Source organism: Sarcophilus harrisii, chromosome 2, assembly GCF_902635505.1.
Source record: "Sarcophilus harrisii chromosome 2, mSarHar1.11, whole genome shotgun sequence".
NCBI lineage: Eukaryota > Metazoa > Chordata > Mammalia > Dasyuromorphia > Dasyuridae > Sarcophilus > Sarcophilus harrisii.
In genome coordinates this window covers 312089842-312112303 of record NC_045427.1, presented here as the reverse complement: position 1 = coordinate 312112303, position 22462 = coordinate 312089842, and the positions used below count along the sequence as shown (strand labels likewise).

Below are 22462 nucleotides of genomic sequence, written 5' to 3'. Positions count from 1 at the left end.
TAAGCATTCACATGGATTTTATTAGTAACTTCATTTTCACTTTCATGTTGACAACCAAGTATATCGGTGGCTTTGCACAGTTGAGAAAAAGAGGTACAATGCAAGCTCCAGAAAGTTCGAGCGATGAAAGAACTGAAAAAAAAAATGGAAAAGTGGCTAAGTCTGTGGGTAAATGAAATGGGACATCTATCTATCTCCAGCGGCCCACCAACCTGTGGCAATCAATGGCAGAGTTCTGACCCAAGCATGTGCTTTTCAATATGCTCAATCATGAGGCCAAAAAGATTAAAGATAACCATTCTCCTTTTCCCTCTTTCGCCTCAAGATTCTTTTGACATCATAGCCCTAGCCCTTCCCTGCCCAGGTCAGGGTTACCTCTTACTCTTTCCTACATTCTATGGGTTTATTTCTTTTCTTTCTTTCTTATCTGAACTCAGGTCCTCAACTTCAGGGCTGGTGCTCTATTCACTGAGCCACCTAGCTGTCCCCATTTTATGGGTTTATTTCATAGTTTCTGTTAGGAAAGTGCAGATTATTGGAAGTAATGTTTTGTTATAAAAAATTGTCGTAGAAAAGTGTTTTCAGGAATCTCTAGTATAAGTTTTTGGTAGTCACAGGAACCTAACTTCCTATTTCCCATGCATCAATTTGCATTTTTTAGTTTCACATTATTTTCAAGAAATGTTGCCCCCACAACAGTGACTGATTATTCACTGAAAAAAATAAATGTGACCTACATTTATATATATATATATAATATATATATATATAGTATAAAAAAAAGGAAATTGAGATTTTCTTGAATCAACTCCCAGATCACCAAAGATATTTAGATATAAAACTGAGCAAGTTGAGGTCCAGTAAAATGACTTGCTTATGTCATAGCTAAATAGACAACAGAGCTGAGACAATTTCAAGTCTTCTTCCCCCCCACCTCCAATTTGAAATCTTTTCCATTTTGTCACAACTGACTCCCATTCAATGTTGAAAAGAAATCTCTATAAAATTCAGATCCTATTTAGAATTTATATTTTATTGAAGTTAAAAAAATTATAACCAGACAATATGGATAAAGTAAACAATTTTATAATTTGACTATACAGTACTCTTTTTATTCACTGATTTTCACTAATATAACAGAGGGTTGCTCTTGTCTAATTTTAAAGTTGTCCAGTTAAGCCATTATCTTGGGATTTTTTTTTTTAACAAGCTAACCCATCAGTATTTAAGAGTTTCTTCCCAGAAACATTCATATATTATATTGGAAACATTCATATTTTATTCAGGAAACATTTGTGTTTTATACAGGATATACAAATCTGAGGAAAGATACCTGGGCACACAACTATAGCTGCAACGCCTTCCAAGCTGCATTGTAGTGATAAAGTTGTTCAGCCAGCTGTTGACTATGTACAACAGATTTTAATAATGCTATTTACATTGGAGCTAAAAGTGCTCAACTACCAAGTAAAGGCCACACTCTGCTTTCACAGCCTGTGAAAACAAAACAATTATATACACTGTAAACAACACAGGGCATGACATTCATTTGCTAACCACAAATAACAGCTTTAGATCAAGCATACAGTGATGAGTGATTTCTTTAAAAACCGTATACCAGTATTTATACATCTGAATGAGTGTCATCCCCTTCAAAAGTAGTCCCTTTAGGACACTATATATTTATCCCACTAATCTGCATTTGGAATATTTCTCCTGTCATTGGTGCTTGCCATTCAAACCACTTTCAACTCAGATACTCCATTTATTCTATCACTCCAATCTTATCTCACTGGCCTCCCTAAAACATAGATGCCATCGAGAACAAAGTTCACTGAAGTTTAAAAAAAAAAAAAAAAAATATGATCATATAATTGTTTAAAAATAAATCACTCATTACTTTAGAGTTAAACCTCACACAGGCTCTAACAGTCCTCTTCAGTTTCCTGCTTTCTTATGGACACTGCAGCTTTAACCACGCAGATCAGGAACCCAATGATTGTCATGGAGACCCAGCTTACAGCCAGGAACACCTTTCTGAGACCGGTGACAACACATCCAGTATCCAGGGCCATATGGCAAGGCTTGACAGTAGGGCTTTGGATGCCACCGGCAGAGTGACACATCCCCTTTCACATACTTCTTTTTGCACTTCTTACAGGGATCTTCTTTATAGCGTGGATCTCGAACCCAGCGAGAATCTGCTGGCCTGATGTTGTAGTATTCAATGATAAATTTAAAATAGCAGCAAGTGCATTTAAGAGCTACCAAACTCTTAGTTGGAAGAAATCTGAAGATTTTCACCATTATATGATGGGGCAAGAAGGCCATGTACTGTGGAGGCTCCAGCAGTTGTTGAATTTTAAACCTTGTCTCCAAAAAGTCATGTGACACCTGCTTCTTCAAACAAGCACCTTCTAAACCCTGCAGTGCATTTCCCATAGTACTTTCTGTAGCAGAATCAACTAGTGCAAAGGGCTCTACCACTGAAACACTTTCCCCCCCAAGTTCTGTATCATCTGCACAAGAAACCTTGTTTGAGAGAGATCTTGGGGAATTTCTTGTACTTTCACTCAATTCGGAACCAATTTTTTCAGGTTGATTAGGCTGAAGAAAGAACAGCATCCCTGGGAGTGGATCTTCACAATGGCTTATACCAGAATCCTGGTTTTTCTCCACCTTGGATACAGAAATACTAATACATACAGACTCTCTCATTCTTTGATCAGGATTCTGGCTAGGAAATGGCACAATCTTCTTACTCATACAATCAACAGTCCCCCCTTTGTTTTGCATAGCATCTGATGGTAATTCTTGAGGCTGGGTGTGAGGCAGAAAAGATGGCCCATGGAGCTCCTCGGCCATCTCCACGTCACACCTGCCCTGTATTTTCATAGCGCTCTGCTGCCCCGGCTCTAAGGTTGCGCTGTCCACATGAAAGTCCACACCTGCTGACAGCGAAGCAGGGGAGGCACATTCCCAAGACTCTGTTCCCTGCAGAGAAGAGCAGTGGCCAGCACTCTCTGGGGCACCATCTCTAGTCCCAGCCACAGCGGGATTTTCCTGGGCGTTTGGGATCTCGGGGAACCCCTTCACAGCTTCATTCCCCTCCTCCCGAGTGCCGTTTGCCAGCAACACCCGGCCCACGTGCCTCCGGAAGCTGTTATTTCTAGAAAGGCCTCCCCCCGTTTCCCGTTCCCTCTGCTGCTTCAAGCATTCCGACTCCAGCCTGGCCACCATGTCGAGCACGTGCACAGTCTCACCCTGTGGTTTGCCGCCCTTGGGATTTTCTCTCGGAGGGTCCTCGCAGGCTTCCAGGACACAAAAGAGATCAGAGGCTGGAGGCACCTCCTTAGATTGCCTTGTGAATCTCAGAGTGGCAGAAGAGTTGATACAGTTTTTGGTGCACGTAGCCAGCAGAGTACTTGCTCTCTGCTCTAGGAAAGCAACCATTTCAATGACTGATGCAGGCCTCCCTGGATAGAATCCATTTCCATTGTCACTCATGTAATGCAAAGAACAGTTTTCAATATCACAAGCAAAAGGCTCAGGCTGGTAGGGGCTGACACTGCCTTCTTTCATCCTTTCTAATTGTACCTTGACTTTTTTAAGATCCACAGATTTCTTCCTTCTCTTAGTAGCTCTTCCGTCAATATCCCAAGTGCTTTTAATTTTCATTGAGCCTGTCCTGTTACTGCACTGATGGGCTGCAAAGAAGGCAATTTTCTCCTTAGTATTGCCAGGTTTCACAACAGCCCAAATACATAATGGCTCTTCTCCTTCTTCTACTTGTTGGACTGTCATGGATGGTGTATTATTCTTATCTTTAACATTCAAGCTTTCGGCGGGACCTTTTCCATTCATATTACACATAATATTTGATGAAGTAATCCCACAAGGATCTATTCTAGAGGATACTTTGAAGATCGTAGTAAAGGAAGGACACTTTTTCTTATTTTTGCCTTTGGCAGATCAAATGAGTTCTCAGTTTGTAGTTTCCAAAGGTCAAACTATCTTCTGCAGTTTATGATATGGCTTAACCCTTAGGTCAGTCAGATGCCCTACAGAAAAGAAATGTATAATTAGTGAGATGATTTCTAGAAAGCTGAGGAAATAAATTAAGAATTAAGAATACCTACATATTTATGCAAATGTAATATCACTATGAATATCAAGAAGCCAGAGAAACAAGACATATTATGACTCCACTAATAAAAATAAAGGCTCCATGATTATAGTGGCCCAATTTTGTTTTTGAAAAGAGATAATGCAAATATCAGAATTGCCTTACAACTGAAATGATAGAACTGCTTTTTCCCCCCTTCTTCCTCTGTATTTTTATTACAAGGGGTGGCTCCACTCAATGGGTAAGAGAGAAGAAAGGTATATATATTCATAAAGATAATATCAAAAGAGAAATATATCAGTAAATTTTTAAAAATTGGGTTAAGAAATGAATTATGCAAGAAAGAACCAACAGTTTGGAAAATAATTCCTTTAAAAAACACTATTAGACAAACAGAAAAGAAAAATATATTTAAGAAAACAACTCCTTAAAAGGTAGAATTAGCCAAATGGAAAAGAAAGTACAAAAACTAATCAAAGAAAAAAAAAAAAAAATAACGATCCAAGCTTCTTTCCATTCTCCACCCAACCCCTTTTCGCCTAAGAAATTTTTACATGACTCCAGGAAAATGAGTATACAAAAATACACAAATCAAACATGTATTGATAATAAACCATACAGAAAATTTGAAACAATTCTTTAGTAGATGCATTATTTTAACATTTATTAAAGATAAAATATTTGCATTTTAATGAGATGGATGTGCTAGTTTATTTTTACATAAGAATTAAATTTTCGTGGAATATCTGATGCTTTTTAACTGTTGCCAAACTTCATGACTACCACCATCAGTGAATGACATGACCCCAAATGGGATCACAACACAGTTTAAAGGGCTTTGCTCCACAATTTGGAACTATACCCAAAAGGCTATAAAACTGTGCACTCTTTGATGCAGTAGTGCCAAAATGTTTGTTGCATCTCTTTCTGTAGTAGCAAAGAATTGGAAAACAAGTAGATGTCCATCAACTGGAGAATGGCTGAATAAATTATAGTATATGAAAATAATAGAATATTATTGTTCTAAAAAAGTGATGAATAGGCTGGGGTCACATTGCTCTTCTTTACTCTTGCAGCCAACTGAAGCCTTAGGCCCCTGCTCTCTCTGCCAAAATGCCGGAGGAAACGCAGACCCAGGACCAACCAATGGAGGAGTAGCAAGACTTCTGACTTTCAGGTAGAAATTGCTCAGTGGATGTTTTAAATCATTAATACATTTTATTCTAATTAAGACATTTTTCTAAGAGAGCTAATTTCAAATTCATGTGGTGCCCTGAACAAAATCAGATACAAGAGTCTGATAGATGCAAGTAAAACATTGTGAGAAAGAGCTGAACATTAATATCATTCCAAACAAAGATGATCACACCTTTACCAGTTTGGATACTGGTTTTGGAATGATCAAAGCTGACGTAATCAACAATCCTGATACAACAGCAAAGTCTGGCACAAAGCTTTTATGGAAACATTACAGGCTAGTGAAACTATCTCTATAAATGGTCAGTTTGGTCTGGGTTTTTATTCTGCCTATCTGGTTGCTGAGGTAACCGTGATCACCTTCTAATGATGAACAAAAAGCCTGGGAGCCTTCAGCAGGAGCAGTCATTCAGTGTCAGAACTGATGGACGTGAACCTATGGGTTGTGGAACAGTAATTCTGCATCTGAAAGAGTACTTGAAGGAAACAAGAAAGGTTGATCTGAATATCTGAAAATATACATCAGAGGGAATGAAGAGATCAAGAATTTTCTCAATATCTTATACAAAATAACTTATTCAGACAAGTCTAGGAAATAAGCTTCATCAATTCCAAGATCAAGTTTGAACATCCTGCAGATTTGTCTGGCATGTGTCTGGAGATCTTCCAAACTGAACCCAGAAAGAAGATAGCAGCGCAGTTTCATGCAATAAGATGAACAGATCTGGTCAGGATTTCTCTCTAAGTATTTCTTTGCCGCCATGTAACCCATTATTGAGTTGGCATTTAGTGCTTGGGCCTTGGTTATTCTTTCCATGTTTGCTATCCAGTCACACATGCTTGTGACAATACAGTGATAGATTTCTAGGATGTCTTTCATGATTTTTCAGATAGGTTCTCTTTATTTTTATTAAATCACTTATGGAAATTATTTACTCCTTAGTCTCTAGAATATATTATTTTTTGAGGTATCTTAAAAATGTTTATAAAACTGCCTTTTGAAATCTTATTTTTATCTATTTTATTTTTTATTATTTATATCTTATAATAAAAAGAACTGAGTTTCATTCTATTCCATCCATTTTTGCATGTGTGAACCCTGAAGTCTAGGAAAATAAGTGTTAACACCAAGGGGAGGAGAGAGAGAGAGAAAAAGCCTAAGAGATTTATATGAACTGATGCTGAGCAAGACAAGTAAAACCAGGAATATACAATATACAGTATAAACAGTAAAATATACAGAATATACAGTAAAAACAAGATTGTGCTACGATCAACTATTGTCACCTGTTAGTAGTAACTGTTGACCAGCAGAATAGATTCTTTCATGTGAAGAGCATGATAACAATGCAAGGAGACTGAAAGGCAATTGCTCTCTCCTCTTCCCTCTTGCTCCTACTTATTTCATTCCCAATTCACAAACAACATCTGTGGTTTTTGTTTTTGGTTTGGTTTTTTTTACTGACATAAAGGTTGATTTGCAATTCCTTCAAGTGTGCTATGATTCACCGCTGTGGGGGCTTTCAGAGAATTGACCTGCCCCTTCACACTTAGGCAATTCTATGACAGAACTGGTTCTTTTTAATAGTAGGCAATCCCAATAAACTCGAAGGAAAAATGCCATCTACATTCAGAAAGAGAATATGGAGACAATGTAAATCAACACATGCTATATTCATTTTTTTTCTTTTTCTCTTGTGGTTCCTTCTCTTTTGTTCTCATTTTTCTCTCAATATAATAAACAAGGAAATATACTTAAAAAAAGAAAAAGAAAAACAAATGAATGTAGTACACATAAAACCCCCAAAAATGTGTTTTTACATATAACTGGGAAAATAAAACAAATGAAAATTTTAAAAAGCTGTGCTGTACAGAATGATTTCAAAGAGACCTGGAGAGACTTACATGAACTGATTCTAAGTGAAATTAACAGAACCAAGAGATAACAAGACTATACGATGATCAATTCTGGACGTGGCGTCTTCAACAATGAGATGATTCAAACCAGTCCCACTTCTTCAGTGAAGAGTCTACACCCAAAGAGGGGACTATGGGAACTGAGTTATGGACCACAACATAGCATTCTCACTGTTTTTGTTTGCTTACATTTTGTTTTCTTTCCCAGGTTTTTCTTTCTTCTTGATCTGATTTTTCTTGTTCAGTATATGTATATATAAATACATATACATATATTGGATTTAACATATATTAACATATTTAATGTGTACTGGACTACCTGCCATCCAGGGGAGGGTGTGGGGAAGGAGGGGAAAATTTGGAACAAAAGGTTTTGCAAGGGTTAATGTTGAAAAAGTACCCATGTTTTGTAAATAAAAAGCTTTAATAATAATAATAATAAAATTTAAAAAATAAACATAAAAAAAACCTGTGCTGTAGAAGACATTGAGAATCAGTCCAAAAAAAAAAAATCTAAAGAAAAAAAAATGTAAAATGCCTCACAAAAAAACCAACTGATCTAGAAAAGAGATCCAGAAGAATTTAAACATTACTGGACCAGCCAAAAACCATGATCAAAAAAAAACCTGGATAGCACCTTTCAAAAAATTATCAAGGAAATGTCAGAATTATTAGTTCAAGGAGAAAATATTGTAAGCAGCAAGAGGGAAATAATTCAAATACCAAAGAGTCAGAATTACACAGTACTTAGCAGCTTCTATATTGAAGGATCAGAGACCTTGCCATATCAGATTTTGGAAGGCAAAGGAACTTGGATTACAACCAAAAATCAACAACCCAGCAAAACTGAGCATAACCTTTCAGGGGAAAAATGGAAATTAGGTGAAATAGAAGATTTTCAAGCTTTTCTAATGAAAAGACCAGAGCTGAACAGAAAAACTCCAAATACAAGATTCAAGAGAAATATAAATTTAAAAGATTTTGTATACACAAAACCAAGGCAGCCAAGATTAAAAGGTGTAATGACCAGGCTAGTTTTCTGGAGATCCCCTGCAAGAATGAGCCTTAGTCTCAGCAGGATAGACACCATGGGGATGGTCCCCAGTTCTCTCAGCCTTTAAATACCCTATTACAATTACATCATTACAACATGTTGAATACCTATGAAGTAGAGCATCATTACATCACTATACTAAGTATACTTGAACTAGAGAACCATCATCTTATCAATTACACTGAGTTAACACTGTTTTAAGTATCCTTGTTTCAAATATACTTCTCCAGAGTTCCCACTTTCATTTTAAAACAGGTCACAGTACTCCCTGACTTCTCAGGAAGGGAGGTGAAAGCACCAAAAAGGAAATGCTCACACCCTCCCTGACTTCTCAGAGAGGTGAGACCACCAAAACAGTTGTTAGCAGGTTTCCTCTGGACTGAAGGGCCTTACTTGAAACAGGTATACATAAATCCATCAGCATGTGAGGTATTACACAAGCACATAGCAATATAGCACAGGCCAGTAGTGATATAACAAATAACTTGAATAAACATAAAGAATTACACATGCCACTGAGTCCTAAAAGTATGCAAAATGTTTAGAAGTATGTGCAGGTCCATCATCTGTTTTTATTGCTTGTGGCACACCCATAATTGCAAATACTTGTATAAGGAATTCAGTGACCACTAGGGCTGTCTTTTTTGCTGCTGGTATCGCAAAAGTAAATCCTGAAAAGGTGTCCACTACATGTCTTTTATCCAGATGACCAAAAGATGGGTCATATCCATTTGTCAAATTTCGTTGGGTCTCAAACCATGAAGGTTTTCTCTGGAGGGAGCATAGGAGCATGGAAAGGAAGGCAAGCTGCACAGGCTTTCATTATGCTTGTAGCTTCCTCTTTTGTTATCCCAAATTGCAAACAAAAAGCTCAAGCAGCCTCTTGATGATATTTAGAATGAGATTCTTGGGCTGCCTGAAATAAAGGAGTATCCACTGACATGGTTAGAAGGCTATCTGCCTTTGAATTTCCATACAAAATAGGACCTGCAAGATATAAACCTTACCTTGACACTTTCTCACTTGTTCTTGAAATTCCTTAAAGGGGACTTTTTGTTAGAAGTTACAAATTTTATTTGGGCTGTGGCAATTCTATGCACCACACCTCACTGAATAAGCTGAATCAGATATTATATTTACATCTCCTGGATAGTAAGAGGTAACATGATTGCATACAATACATTCTGCTGAGTGGACTGAAAAGGAGTTCTGACTACTCTATAGTTAAGTCATGAGAGTACATAGCACAAATGTTATATTTGGATGCATCTGTAAAGATAGTTGGTTCTTTAAGAAAAATCTTTTCTTCAAAAATCCATTGTCAATTATGTAATAGCCAGATTTATCTTTAATGGAGACCCCGTGTGTAAAATTTGGAGCTGTGGCCAATAAAATCTGCCACTCAGGGATGGTTTCACAGCATATATTAATTTGTGCATTGGTATAAAAGGTGTATTTCTTATCAGGTCTTATCCCAGATAATTGTACTACTCTCTTAACAGCCTTTAATAAAATTCTATACATAGCACTGGGTAAGGAGTAAGGCTTTGTTTTGGTTGTTCTTGGAGGGTGACCCATTCGATCACACTGTGTCCTTGATGTAGCAAAAACTAATATTTTCAAGGGTGTCTGAATAACTCTTTCAACCACATTGGATAAAGCCAGTTCAACTTCTCTCAAAGCCTCTTAGAGCTTCTTTTGTAAGCTGGCACAGTGAGTTTAAAGCAGTGTCTCTGCTTAAAACGTCATATCAAGGTTGGAACTGATAGGTAGTTAAACCTAACACTGGATGCAGCCATTGAATATCTCCTATTTCAGAAAGTCAAATAAGAAGTTCAACTTCTCTGTTCTTAAAGATAGCTTTTGTACTCTAAGCACCTTAGGATATACTCCATATCCTAAACAGAGAAAAGGAGCGTGTCTTTGAATTTTTTCTGGAGCTATATGTAATTTATATTTCCTTAGTGTTTCTATGGTCTTTTGTAGACATGCTTCTAACATTTGCTCCTCAGGTGCATGCCCCAAGATATCATAAATGTAATGTAAGAACGTAAGTTTTGGAAATGCTCTTCTTACTGGAGTAAAAGCAGTAGCCACACACACATTTGACACACAGTAGGGCTGTTTTTCATTCCCTGTGGCAAAACTGTCCATTCATATCTTTTATAAGACTCAGCTAAATTAATGTTGGGTACTGAAAAAGAATCTTTTCATTTCCTCCTTATCCAGAGGGCTAGAATAGAAACAGTCCTTAATGTCTATAACCTAGAGAGGCCATTGTCTATGCAACTGAGTAGGAGATGGAAGTCCAGGCCATAGTTTTCATCTGTTCATTTACTTTTCTTAAATCAGTCAACATTCTCCATTTTCCATTCTTATAACAAATACAGGGAATTTAGAAATTTTAGAGATTTAGAGATGGTTTTAAGTGTCCTTGGTCAAATTGCTGAACTATCTATTTCTACTGTATCTATACAAGTACTATACTATATCTAATATACTATCCGATAGTATATTATATGATATCTATAATAATATATCTAATAAGACCAGAAATTTATCACTTAAAGGCCACTGTTCTACCCACACTAGTGTATCAGTTTTCCATTGAATGGAAACAGGTAAGAGGGCAGGCACGCCTTCAACAGCAGCCCTGCCTAAAAAGCTGAAGTACTTACTTGCAATTCTAACTGTTGTAAGATATCTCTTCCCCACAGATTGCCGGGGATTTTTTCTACTACAAAAGGAGTAAAAACTCCTGTTTCAAAAGGGAAGCAAAAAACTGGAGAAAAAACTTTTCTAATAAAGACCTCATTTCTAAAATATATAGAGAACTTAATCAAATTTATAAGAGTACAAGCCATTTGTATGATCTAGACATAAAGAATGATATTATAAACAAATTAGAAGGATAGTTTACATCTCAGATCTGTGGAGGAGGAAGGAATTTGTGACCAAAGGAGAACTAGAGATCATTATTGGTCACAAAATAGATAATTTTGATTATATTAAGTTTAAAAGTTTTTGTACAAACAAAACTAATGCAGACAAGATTAGAAGGGAAGCAATCAACTGGGAAAATATCTTTCCATCCAAAGGTTCTGATAAAGACCTCATTTCTAAAATAGAGAATTAATTCAAATTTATAAGAATTCAAGCCTTTCTCCAAATAATAAATGGTCAAAGAATATGAACAATTTTCAGATGAAGAAATTCATCTAGTCATATGAAAAGGTGCTCCAAATCACCACTGATCAGAGAAATGCAAATTAAGACAAGTCTGAGATATCACTACACACCTGTCAGATCGACTAAGATGACAAAAAGATAATGACGAATGTTGGAGGGGATGAGGGAAAACTGGGACACTGATATATTGTTGGTGGAACTATGAATGGCTCCAACCATTATGGAGAACAATTTGGAACTATGCTCAACAAGTTAGCAGTGTTTCCACTGGGCTTATATCTCAAAGAGATCTGAAAGGAGGGAAAGGGACCCACATGTGTAAAAATATTTGTGGTAACCTTTGTGTAGTGGCAAGAACCTGGAAAATGAATGGATGCCCATCAAATGGAATATGGCTGAATAAATTGTGGTATGTGAATGTTATATTATTGTTCTGTAAGAAACGACCAGCAGGATGATTTCAGGAAAAGAAAATGATAAAATGCTGGAGGGGATGTGGGAAAACTAGGACACTAATACACTAGTGATGGGTTGTGAACTTATCCAACCATTGTGGAGAGCAATTTGGAATTATGCCCAAAGGGCTACCAAACTCTGCATATTCTTTGATCCAGCAGTGTCGCTACTGGATCTATATCCCTAAGAGATTATTAAAAAAGGGGAAAAGGACCCACATGTGCAAAAATGTTTGTAGCAGCCTTTTTTTGTGGCAGCAAAGAACTGGAAACTGGAAGCTCATCAGTTGGGGAATGGCTGCGTAAGTTATAAGTATATGAATATTATTGTTCTACAAGAAATAATAAGCAGGATGATTTCAGGAAAGTCTGCAAAGACTTACATGAAAATGCTGCTAAGTGAAGTGAGTAGAATCAAAAGAATATTATACATAGTAACAAAATTATGTGATGTTCAACTGTGATGTCCATCTGCATCAACAAAATGGATGACAGAAACTAAAGAACATAGTGTTTTCTTCAGTTTTGTTGTTTGCCTCTTTTTTCTTATTTTTTCGCCTTTTTGATCTGAATTTTTTATGCAGCATGATAAATGTGGAAATATGTTTAGAAGAATTGCATATGTTTAACCTATATTAGATTATTTGCTGCCTAGGAGAGGGACAAGGTAGGGAAGGAGAGACAAATTTCAAACGGAAGGTTTTTGCAAGGGTGAACATTGAAAACCATCTTTGCATGTATTTTGAAAAACAAAAAGCTATTCATAAAGAGAAATATAAAAAGGTTATTGTTTACACCCTGACATGGGAAGTGACTCCTAAGAACTGTATCTCTATTAGGGCAGTTAGGAGTATACTTAGTCAAGGGTATGGGGTATAAGTAGACTTTGATATGATGAAAAAAAAAAAAAAAAAGGATTATACTGGGAGAAGAAGGGGGAAGCAGAATAGGGCAAATTATCACAAGAATAAGTATAAAAGACCTATTAAAGTAAAAGGAAAGGAAGAAGGCAAGCACAAAATGTTGAACTTATTATTAAATTTGGACTCAAAGAGGAAATACATACCCATTCAGATACAGAAATTTATCTTATCCTATAGGAAAGGGGGGGAAAGGGTGAAAGGAAGGTGGGGCTGATAGCAAAGGTCCCATAGATAACGAAATAATATGAATAACTAAACATATATGCACATATGCACCAAGTGGTATAGTGGCCAAAGCTTTTTATTTTCAAAACATATGCGTGGATAATTCTTCAACATTAGCCCTTACAAAACTCTGTGTTCCCCCCTTTCTTCCATGCCCTCCCCTAGACAACAAGTAGTCAACATATATTTCTACCACGTTTAACATATATTGAAGTACAACATATGCATACATATTTATACAATTATAGTGCTGTATAAGAAAAATGAAATCAAACCAGCTTAAAAGAGAGAGAGAAAGGGGGAAAGGGGAAGGGAACAAAATAAAATGCAAACAAAAAACAAAAAGAGTTGAAAACGCTATGCTATGGAACCACACTCAGTTCCCCTGGTCCTCTCTCTCTCTGCATAGATGTCTATCTTCATCACCAAACAATTGGAACTGGCTTGAATCATCTCATTGTTAAAGAGAGTCACGTCCATCAGAATTGATCATCGTATAGTCTTCTTGTTGCCCTGTATAATGATCTCCTGGTTCTGTTCATTTCACTTAGCATCAGTTCATGTAAGTCTCTCCCGGAATGGCCAAATTCTTAAAAGAAAAATTGAGTTACAGGAAGAAACTATATTACTGGTGGATCTCAATCTAACCACAAAATAAACAAGAAGTTAAGGAGGTAAATAAAATTTTAGAAAGTTAGATATGATAACTTCTGGAGAAAACTGAACAGGAATAGAAAGGAATATACTTTTTCCTCAGCAGTACATGATGCCTACACAAAAACTAATCGCATATTAGAGCATAAAAACTTCAGAAAGGCAAAAATATTAAATGCATCGTTTTCAGACCATGATGCAGAAAAAATTACCTGAAAAAGAGCAAATAAATTGAGTATACAATTTTAAAAGATAAAAGAAAAAATTAAAAATCCCCAATTAAATATCCTAAAAATCAAGTGATAGTAAAAATTAAAAGTTAGAAAAATGTTGAATAAATTTAATTTTTTAAAGTTGGTTTTATGAAAAAAAAATTGATTTTATTAGAAAAGGGAAAGAACCAAATTGGCAACATCACAAATGAAAAATGGCAAACTTACCACCAATGAAGAAATTAAAAGCAACAATCAGAAAAAGAAATTAAAAGAATTAGACAATGAAAAAAAATCTTTGTAGATGATAATATATTAAGAGAACCAATTTAAAATTATTTGAAATTATTAACTTTAGCAAAATTACAGGATATAAAATACTCATGTAAATCATCAGCATTTATAGATTTCCAACAAAGTCCAGCAGCAAGAGGAAAAAAATTTTTCAATTTAACAATAACTATAGACAATATAAAACACTTGGGAGTCTACTTGCAAAGATAAACCCAGGAAGTACATGAAAACAGATAAAATACACTTCATAGAAATATAATCAGATCTAGACAATAAGAAAATTGCTCATTGACAATTTTGTCTAAATTAATCTCTTTATTCAGTGACATACCAATCCAATTATCAAAAAAGAATTTATGGAACTAGAAAAAATAAAATTTATCTGGAACAGAAGCTCAAGGATACCAACAAGGGAATCAATAAAAAAATCCAAAAGGTGGTCTAACCATATTAGATCACAAACTACATTATAAAGTGATAATTTTCAAAAACAACCTGCCACTGGCTAAAGAATAGTGGTGGATCGGTGGAACAGATAGGTGAAAAGTCTGTTAATAAATTACCATAATTATCTAGTTTAACATCCAAGCTTTTAGAACAAAAAATTCACTATCTGACAGAAACTGCTAGAAGTGGAAAACAGTATAGTAAAAACTAAATATAGACCAATACCTATCTCACATCATATACCAAAATAAGGTCAAAAGAAGTACATGATTCACACCTAAATGGTAATATTATAAGCAAATTAAGAGAACATGGAATAATTTTTCTGTCAGATTTGTTCATAAGCAAAGGAATTTAGGATCATGAAAGATAGAGATCTTTACAAAATAAAAAATATATAAATAAAACTGAAAAGTTTTTGCAGAAACAAAACCAATGCAACAAAAATCTGAACTCAGATCCTCCAGCTACCAGGCATAGTGCTCCACCTACTGTGCCACTTAGCTGATCCCACTTTTATGTGTCTTTTACCTCCTAAACCAGAGATATTAAAGTTTATGCTTATTTCTCCTACTATAATTTTATAGATTAAAAGACAGGTAGAACTATTAAGTACTGATAATTAACCAAAACCATATCAAGTCCTTCTAGCAACAAAAAAGGTATAATTTTATAATCCAAACCTTAAGATAATACATTGTGGACCACTTATAGCATCCTCAAAAAGCACTCATTAATCCCACAATTAAATAGATGTTATTCAAATCTCTATTTTAAGTTATCAAAAAATATTTCTTTTTATAGATTCTTCAACCTACAAAATTGAATAAAACAATCTTGTTACTTGTCAATTCTCAACACATTCTAAACAACTTTTAAACTTTTTTTGTTTCACTTTTTTTACATCACCTTAATTTCAACATACATTTATCTCTCTCTGCTATGTCCAGTGAGCTATGCCTAGTAACAGATTAAAAAGAGCAAGTAAAAAAGCAATTCAGCACAACCAAGTCATTAACATTATCTGACACCACTATTCCAAACCCTTAATCCCAAACATTTGCATTTTCCCAATTCTGAGGCTAAACTTGATTGCAATAATTAGAGTTTTGCTTTCTTGGTTTCTTTTTCTCTCCCTCTTACATTGTTATTATCATTGGATTTACTGTTTTCTTTTTTCTGCTTCCTTTACTCTAAGTCAGATCAGACAGACTTCTCTGAATTCGTCTTGCGAGTAATTAATATTTTCTATCACTCATGAACCACAACTTCTCTCCTAAATAAAGGGCATCTAATTTTGCTTCTAGTTCCTTGCTACCAGAAAATGTTATGATTATTTTATTCATGAGGACTTTTTTGCTTTTGATGTGCCTTTGATACCAGTGGGATTTCTGGTAGATCAATGAGTTTATATTTTAGTCATTTCAAAATAAAACCACTTTAATGGCATTCACCTTCCAGAATGGGTGGACCAATTCAGAGACACACCAACAGTAAATGTGCCTATCTTTTAAAAGTACCTCCAACATGAACTATTTTCCGTGTCATCTTTGTCAATTTTGGGAGTATGAGGCAACAGCTCTCTTATTTTAATAACTTGTCAATCTTTGACTTGGTGTTATTAGTTTGTAACTTCTTTTGACAATGTTTGCTCATATCATTTGATCATATTTGTTCAATGATAAATGACTGGTTTAAATCCCTATCCATCTTAGCTATTAGAAAGAGTAGTATCTGATGCAAACATTTTGTTGATCATGTCCATTCTTATTTTCATTGATTACATTATTCATGGGAAATAAAAAAAAAAACTTTACAATTTTATATAACCAAGATTATCTATTTTATGCTTTGTGACTCCCTCTATTGCTTATTTGATTAAAAATTCACTTTGGCCACGAACATTTCAAGTTACCTAATCTTATTTTCTTTTGGTATGATCTCTGATATACACATTGTGCATTTAGATTAGACCAGGATCTAAAGTTAAGTACTACCAGACACTTTTCAGTTTTCTCAAGAGTTCTTACTATGAAAGATATTAAAAAGATCCTTTTTAGTTCAAATGAAAATAATATTAAGAAATATTTTCTCAGAACTAAACAAAACCCTTTCCAGACTTCCTGGTTTGAAGATCTAAATCAAGTATAAAAGGTCTTTCTTAGAGAAGTGGACAAAAGTACCTCTTTGGTTTACATCATACTCACTATGACCAACCTTTTTTCATTAAAGATTCGGTCAACAAAGAATGAATTCTGGATTAACCCAAAATGTATTTTAACACATCATTTTTCCTTGTTCAAGATTTCTATGTTAGTTCTTCAAATAGTATAAGGGAGAAAAATGTATTTAGGTGGGGTTAAGAGGAAAAGAAATGAGGGAACTATGTTCATTTAAGGCAAAAATAGATTGGATAACTGGTTAATGTTAAATAAAAATTGTTCCTGATGGATAAGCCTAAAATTCAGAGTGGGATATTAATTTTTTTCCCCTGCAACACTGTCACAAGAGTTGCTCCTCAAATACTTTTTATTCTCGGGTTTATCAAACATCTGATTGTTGAGTTCAACAGAATTTGATATATCCTATCTAGTATTGGTCGACTTTTCTATCTTTTAAATTAATATCAAATTGTTTTGATAATTACTGCCTTATTGCATAATCTGAGGTCTCAAAATTCTTTTCTTCATTTCCTGTCGTTTTCAATGTGTGTGTATTTATGTGTATATATGAATATATGTGTAAATGGGTATAGCTATGAGGGGAAGGGAGGAGTGTTCATAGGAAATCAAAAATGCTGAACCAAAATAAAATCCTGATTTTAAAACTTCAAGCCCAACATTATGTATAACTACATTGTTTATGCCATATACCTTCACCAGCCTTGTTCAAATCCTACAGTATATGATCTTGGGCAAGTCAGTTAACATCTTTTCAGTTTCCTCACCTGTAAAATGAGATGGACTTCCAGCTTTAAATCTATGATTCTATGAACCTTCCATTTCTGAAAAGGAAGGGAAAACATTATACCAATTTTGCTTCAGGATTTCATATATAAAAAAGATAAATATTCCTCTGTCCTGCAACATGATAGATGAATCCCACCCAATTTAAAAAACAAAAACTTTATCTTAACATCCTCTCAACCTTTCATCCTATATATTTTTTTCATATTCTAAATTCAAATTCTTAGAGAAAAAGCAGTCTATATTAATAATCTCCACTTTCTCACCTCCTACTCACTTTGTGAAATCTGTCTTCCAACCCCATTAGACAACAGAAATTGCTCTCTCTGGGTTATCAATGGCTTTTCTTTTTAAATATCAGATCCAATGGCATTTTCTTAGTCGCTTTCCTTCTTATACCTCTAAGCAACAACTGATAACTTAATAAATGCTTACTGAAAGCTCATCTTCCCTCCTTTTAGACATTCTCCTCCCTAAGCTTGTATGCTGCTGCTCTTTCTTGATTCTCTCCTACCATGACTGTCTTTCTCAGGTTCCTTTGCTAAATCATCAACATCCCACCCCAACACTCCTAGTGTGGGCATATGACAGGACTGTTTTACATGCTCCATGATCTCACCAGGTGCCATAGGTTCAACTCTCATAATTATGCAGGCAGTTCTATAAATCATCAATCATTTATAGAGCACCTACAATATGGAGACAAAGACAAAAAACAAATAACTGTCCTTAAAAAAAAAAAAAAAATAAGTATTTTAAAACATAAAATTATTACAAGATAATGGGGAAGTACACTAGCAGGTATAGGGGAACAGGAAAGATTGTGCATAAATGTAAGTAAAAGGTGGCAGTTAAGCTGAATTTCAATTTTATATTTTACTCATTTATTTACTATTTGATTTTACCCCTTAAGCAGAATTTTGAAAGAAAGAAAGGATTCTAAGAGGCATGGAAGGACAGCCACTACAAAAAGTATATAGGTGGGTTCTGTGGAACATTTTGACGTGTGAAACACAGCAAAGCCAGTTTGGCTGAACAAGAGAGTGCAAGATGGGCAATAATACATATTGAGACTGGAAAAGATTGGTTTTGGACAAGCTTTATATTTTTTCCTTGAAGCAAAAAGTTGCCACTGAAGTTTCTTTAGCAGAGTGGTGCTTGGAAAATCAAGGCAGATACAAGAAAAATAATTTGGAGAAGAAAAAGATCTGATGATCTAGTTTGGTGGTTGTGTGAACAGAAAGAAGTATTGTCTATTCTACCTCCACTGTATCTTTTGTAGCTCCACTCACATGGAGTCCACACTCTTTATGGTCTAGTTAAACTGGCCCACTTGCTGTTCCCGTATAAAAAAATTCTATATCCCACTCCAGTCTCCTCTAGTCTGGAATGTATCCTTCCCTCTCTCCACTTCAGAATTCCAAGCTTACTAGAACTCGGCTCCTTTTCAGTTTTCTCAAGAGTTCTTACTATGGAAGGATCTTAAAAAAGGATATTAAGTGTCACCTCCTAGAGAAAGTCTATCCTGACACCCAAATTCTACTTCCTATAGGAAAGTAATTTATCCTAATCCTTCCAATTGCTAGTGCCTTCTCTCTTTCTCATTCTCCAAATTATTTTGTACTTAATTTTCACATTTTATATAGTTACTTTTCTGTTCTCCTTATTAGAAAAGGTATCTTTTAAGGGCAAGGACTGTTTTCTTTTTATCTGTTATACTACCAAAGCATAGCCATAGTTATCTGTACTTAATAATTGATTGCTGAATAAACTGAACAAAACGACAAAGACAACTGGGCAAGTCCATATTCAAACAAGATATAAAATAGTTTAATTTAATAGACAGCAATGACTGTACTTTATTTTCCTGCCAGAAACAGGAAATTCCAGGGGCACAACAAGCAATGCCATTTAAATTCATGAATTGAGGGAAAAACTAATCATTCAGAGTTGAGGCACCCTCCACTAAAATGGTCTAGCTTAATAATTTAAGCTTGGCTCCTTCTGGGATGGAATGTCCGCAAAGAATCTCTGGGTCTTTTCACAACAGATTCCTCTAATCTGACCCCAAGTCACTACCTCACTCCACCAAAAACACAGATACAATTAACATCTTACCAAAGGTGTCTTCTGATAAGAAATTAACATAGGCCTTATAAGATATATCCATAGATAAGTCAGTTTTAAATGATTCAAGAACCTCAATGCAGGTGCAAATAAATATACTTTGTCAGCTGTTTCATAAACAGATCTCACTCTCAGAGCAATAAGTCTTTTGCTCCTGAACATACTTATTTATAATTACTTTCTTATGAAATGAAAACAAGATGGTTTGATATTCAATAAAGGATTATCTTTCTCTAGTACTGAAATTACCCTCAGATATTTCCATTAGGCAGAAATTTTAAATTTAAAAATTGCCATTAAAGACAATATAAAAGTAAACCTAGGGGCAACTATGGTGGCACAGGACTGAAGTCGGAAGAAAAACTTTCTAAATTCACATCTGGTCTCAAACACTTAATAATTGTGAGATCCTGGGCAAATCATTTAAGCCTGCAGCCTTATTTTCCTAATCTGTAAAATGAGCTGGAGAAGGAAATGGCAAACCATGGAATCACTAAGAGTCAGATAGGGCTGAAACAAGTGAACAACATAAGCCCAATGCTAACTACCACAATAAGGTTCAAGTTTATTTTGTTTGTTAAATAGATCTACATTCAGAAAAAGATCTAAGGAGACTGATGTAAATCAACACATGCAATGTTCATCTTTTTTTTGAGTTTTTCTCTCTCCCACAGTTTTTCCCTTTTGCTCTGATTTTTCTCTCCCAACATGATACAGAAAGCAATGTCTATTAAAAATAAATAATGCTTAATGATTTCACAAAACTAAATAAATCTATGTAATGTTTTATAAATTTTAATTTAGTGGTTACTGACTGCAACAGAAAAGTTAGTTTTACTGGTAAATTTCCTTTAAGGCACATTAAACTAAAAAATAAAGTCATGGATGGAAAACAAAAACAGAAACAACACAAACAAGTGAAAAACCTACATACGCCTTCCCTCCTTTCCCAACTTCATTTTGGGTCAGGCAAGGGAAGCCATTTTCCTCATCGGTTCCCAACTTCATAATCACCCTTAACTGCTGTCTCCAATTCCACAAATCTAATTAGTTATCTCTTCTTATCAATTCTACCTCCATAACAACTCTTTCTTTCACTACACAGAACCAGCATCACCTAAGGTCAAGCTCTTAGAAATTTTTGAATGGACTACAGTCTCCTAGTTAGTCTCTATTCTTCACCCTCCAAAATTACCATCCATCTTCTGTAGTAATAGTTTTGACTACTTTCCTCAAAAAAAAAAAAAAAATCTTAGTGGCTCCCTATTACCTCTAAGATAAAATGCAAACTCTTCACCTTTACATTTCAAGACTCTTATAATGTGGCTCTAGGCTTTTTAGTCTTTTTACTTTATTCCTCATGAAACACTTAAATATTGAGCTGAATCTAGCTATTTACAGCTTCCTATCCAGGTATGTACTCCTCGCCTATTCTACACCTTAGAATTCATCTTAGAAATTAAAGAATCACAGAATCACAGTCTTACTAGCCCTATCCACCCTTTAGTGCAACCAAACTCTTATTAATTAATGTTTATTATATGGCTGAGAGAAGGGAAAGGTGGTGGAAAAGTCATGGAAAGCTCCAAAATAGTGCAACTAGGTGAGTTTTGGGTTTATGGTAGTAAGATGTTCTGAATTTAATTATTGGTGTAAGGTCAACAGGGTAGAGCTTGTCTATATATCTGTCAATGAGATGTTATGAAGTTTGGGGGGAAGGAGATCTGGTTTTAACTGTTGTAAGTAATTTGAATTGAAGAGTCCAGCTGTTGATCTGTATTGATGGAAGGGTGTTTCTATAAGAGGAATTTCTCACAATAATGACACCACTGGTCCAAAAATCACCCCTTAATAAAATTAGAATTGCTAACTCTTCTTGATTTATTAATGGGTAAATGAAATTATTCCAGATACAAAGAGGCAAATGAAAGTGTCCAGATATTTAACAATGATACTTGGTAAGACTTATTGGAAATCTAATAACACCAAATCACAGAAATGAATCTACAAGGACACTTGGAGGTCATATAATACAACCCAGTCATTTTACAAGGAAGTGGAGGCCCAAAGATTACATAGTTTAACCCAATTAAAGAGATACTAAGCACAAAAGGAGTTTGAATCAAAGTCCCTTGATTCTAAATGCAGTGCTTTTTTCAAGCTACCTCTGAATTTTATTAGCTTCCTGAAGAGCATCTTTTAATAGGTTTGTGAACAAACTATTCCTACTTTCCCCAAATAAAATATGCCAGGGTTTGAGGTAGCATAAAATTATTGTGCAAACAGTACATCCAAAATATCTGGGCAGCTAGGTAGAAAACACTTTGACTAGATAGAGGTCTTCAAAGAAAGGCTTTCCATATGTTCATTAGAAGTCTTTAAGGATATGAGAGGTATGAATGAGTGTATACAGATTTTCATTAACTTTTTATTTCTCTTGAGTTGGAGAAAACCTTTTGCAAGCATATATATGAGGTTGTGGAAGGCTACCTGCCATGGCTGTGACCAGATTCTTGGTGCCGTCTGTGGGGGTTACTGGCGAAGGTACTGGAATTCCCAAGAACATCAGGGAATGGCTGCAGAGTGCCTACTGCTTTGCCACCAAGAGGAACGACTTCTGGAGGAATTTGACTGTTAATTTGGGATTTTTTGCTGCTGATGTCAGGCTGACTCAGA

The 22462-nt window shown here is 35.2% G+C and overlaps 1 protein-coding gene across 4 annotated transcripts in view; it reads right to left on the bottom strand.

The window, feature by feature from the left end:
• FBXO34 (F-box protein 34) overlaps positions 1 to 22462 on the bottom strand; it is a 48059-nt gene continuing 25597 nt past the window's right edge. Inside the window, exons 3-4 of one of the 4 annotated variants that reach the window (XR_004232015.1) lie at positions 1901 to 4061; positions 1 to 132 (exon numbers count right to left, since the gene is read on the bottom strand). Coding sequence is in view for 1 of the 4 variants with exons in the window: in XM_031952623.1 (XP_031808483.1) it covers positions 1972 to 3873 (1902 nt within the window). In the remaining 3 variants the exon portion in view is untranslated. Of the gene's footprint in view, positions 133 to 1012; positions 4062 to 22462 lie in introns of those variants that run through there. The other 3 variants (XR_004232013.1, XR_004232014.1, XM_031952623.1) reach the window with 3 other exon arrangements.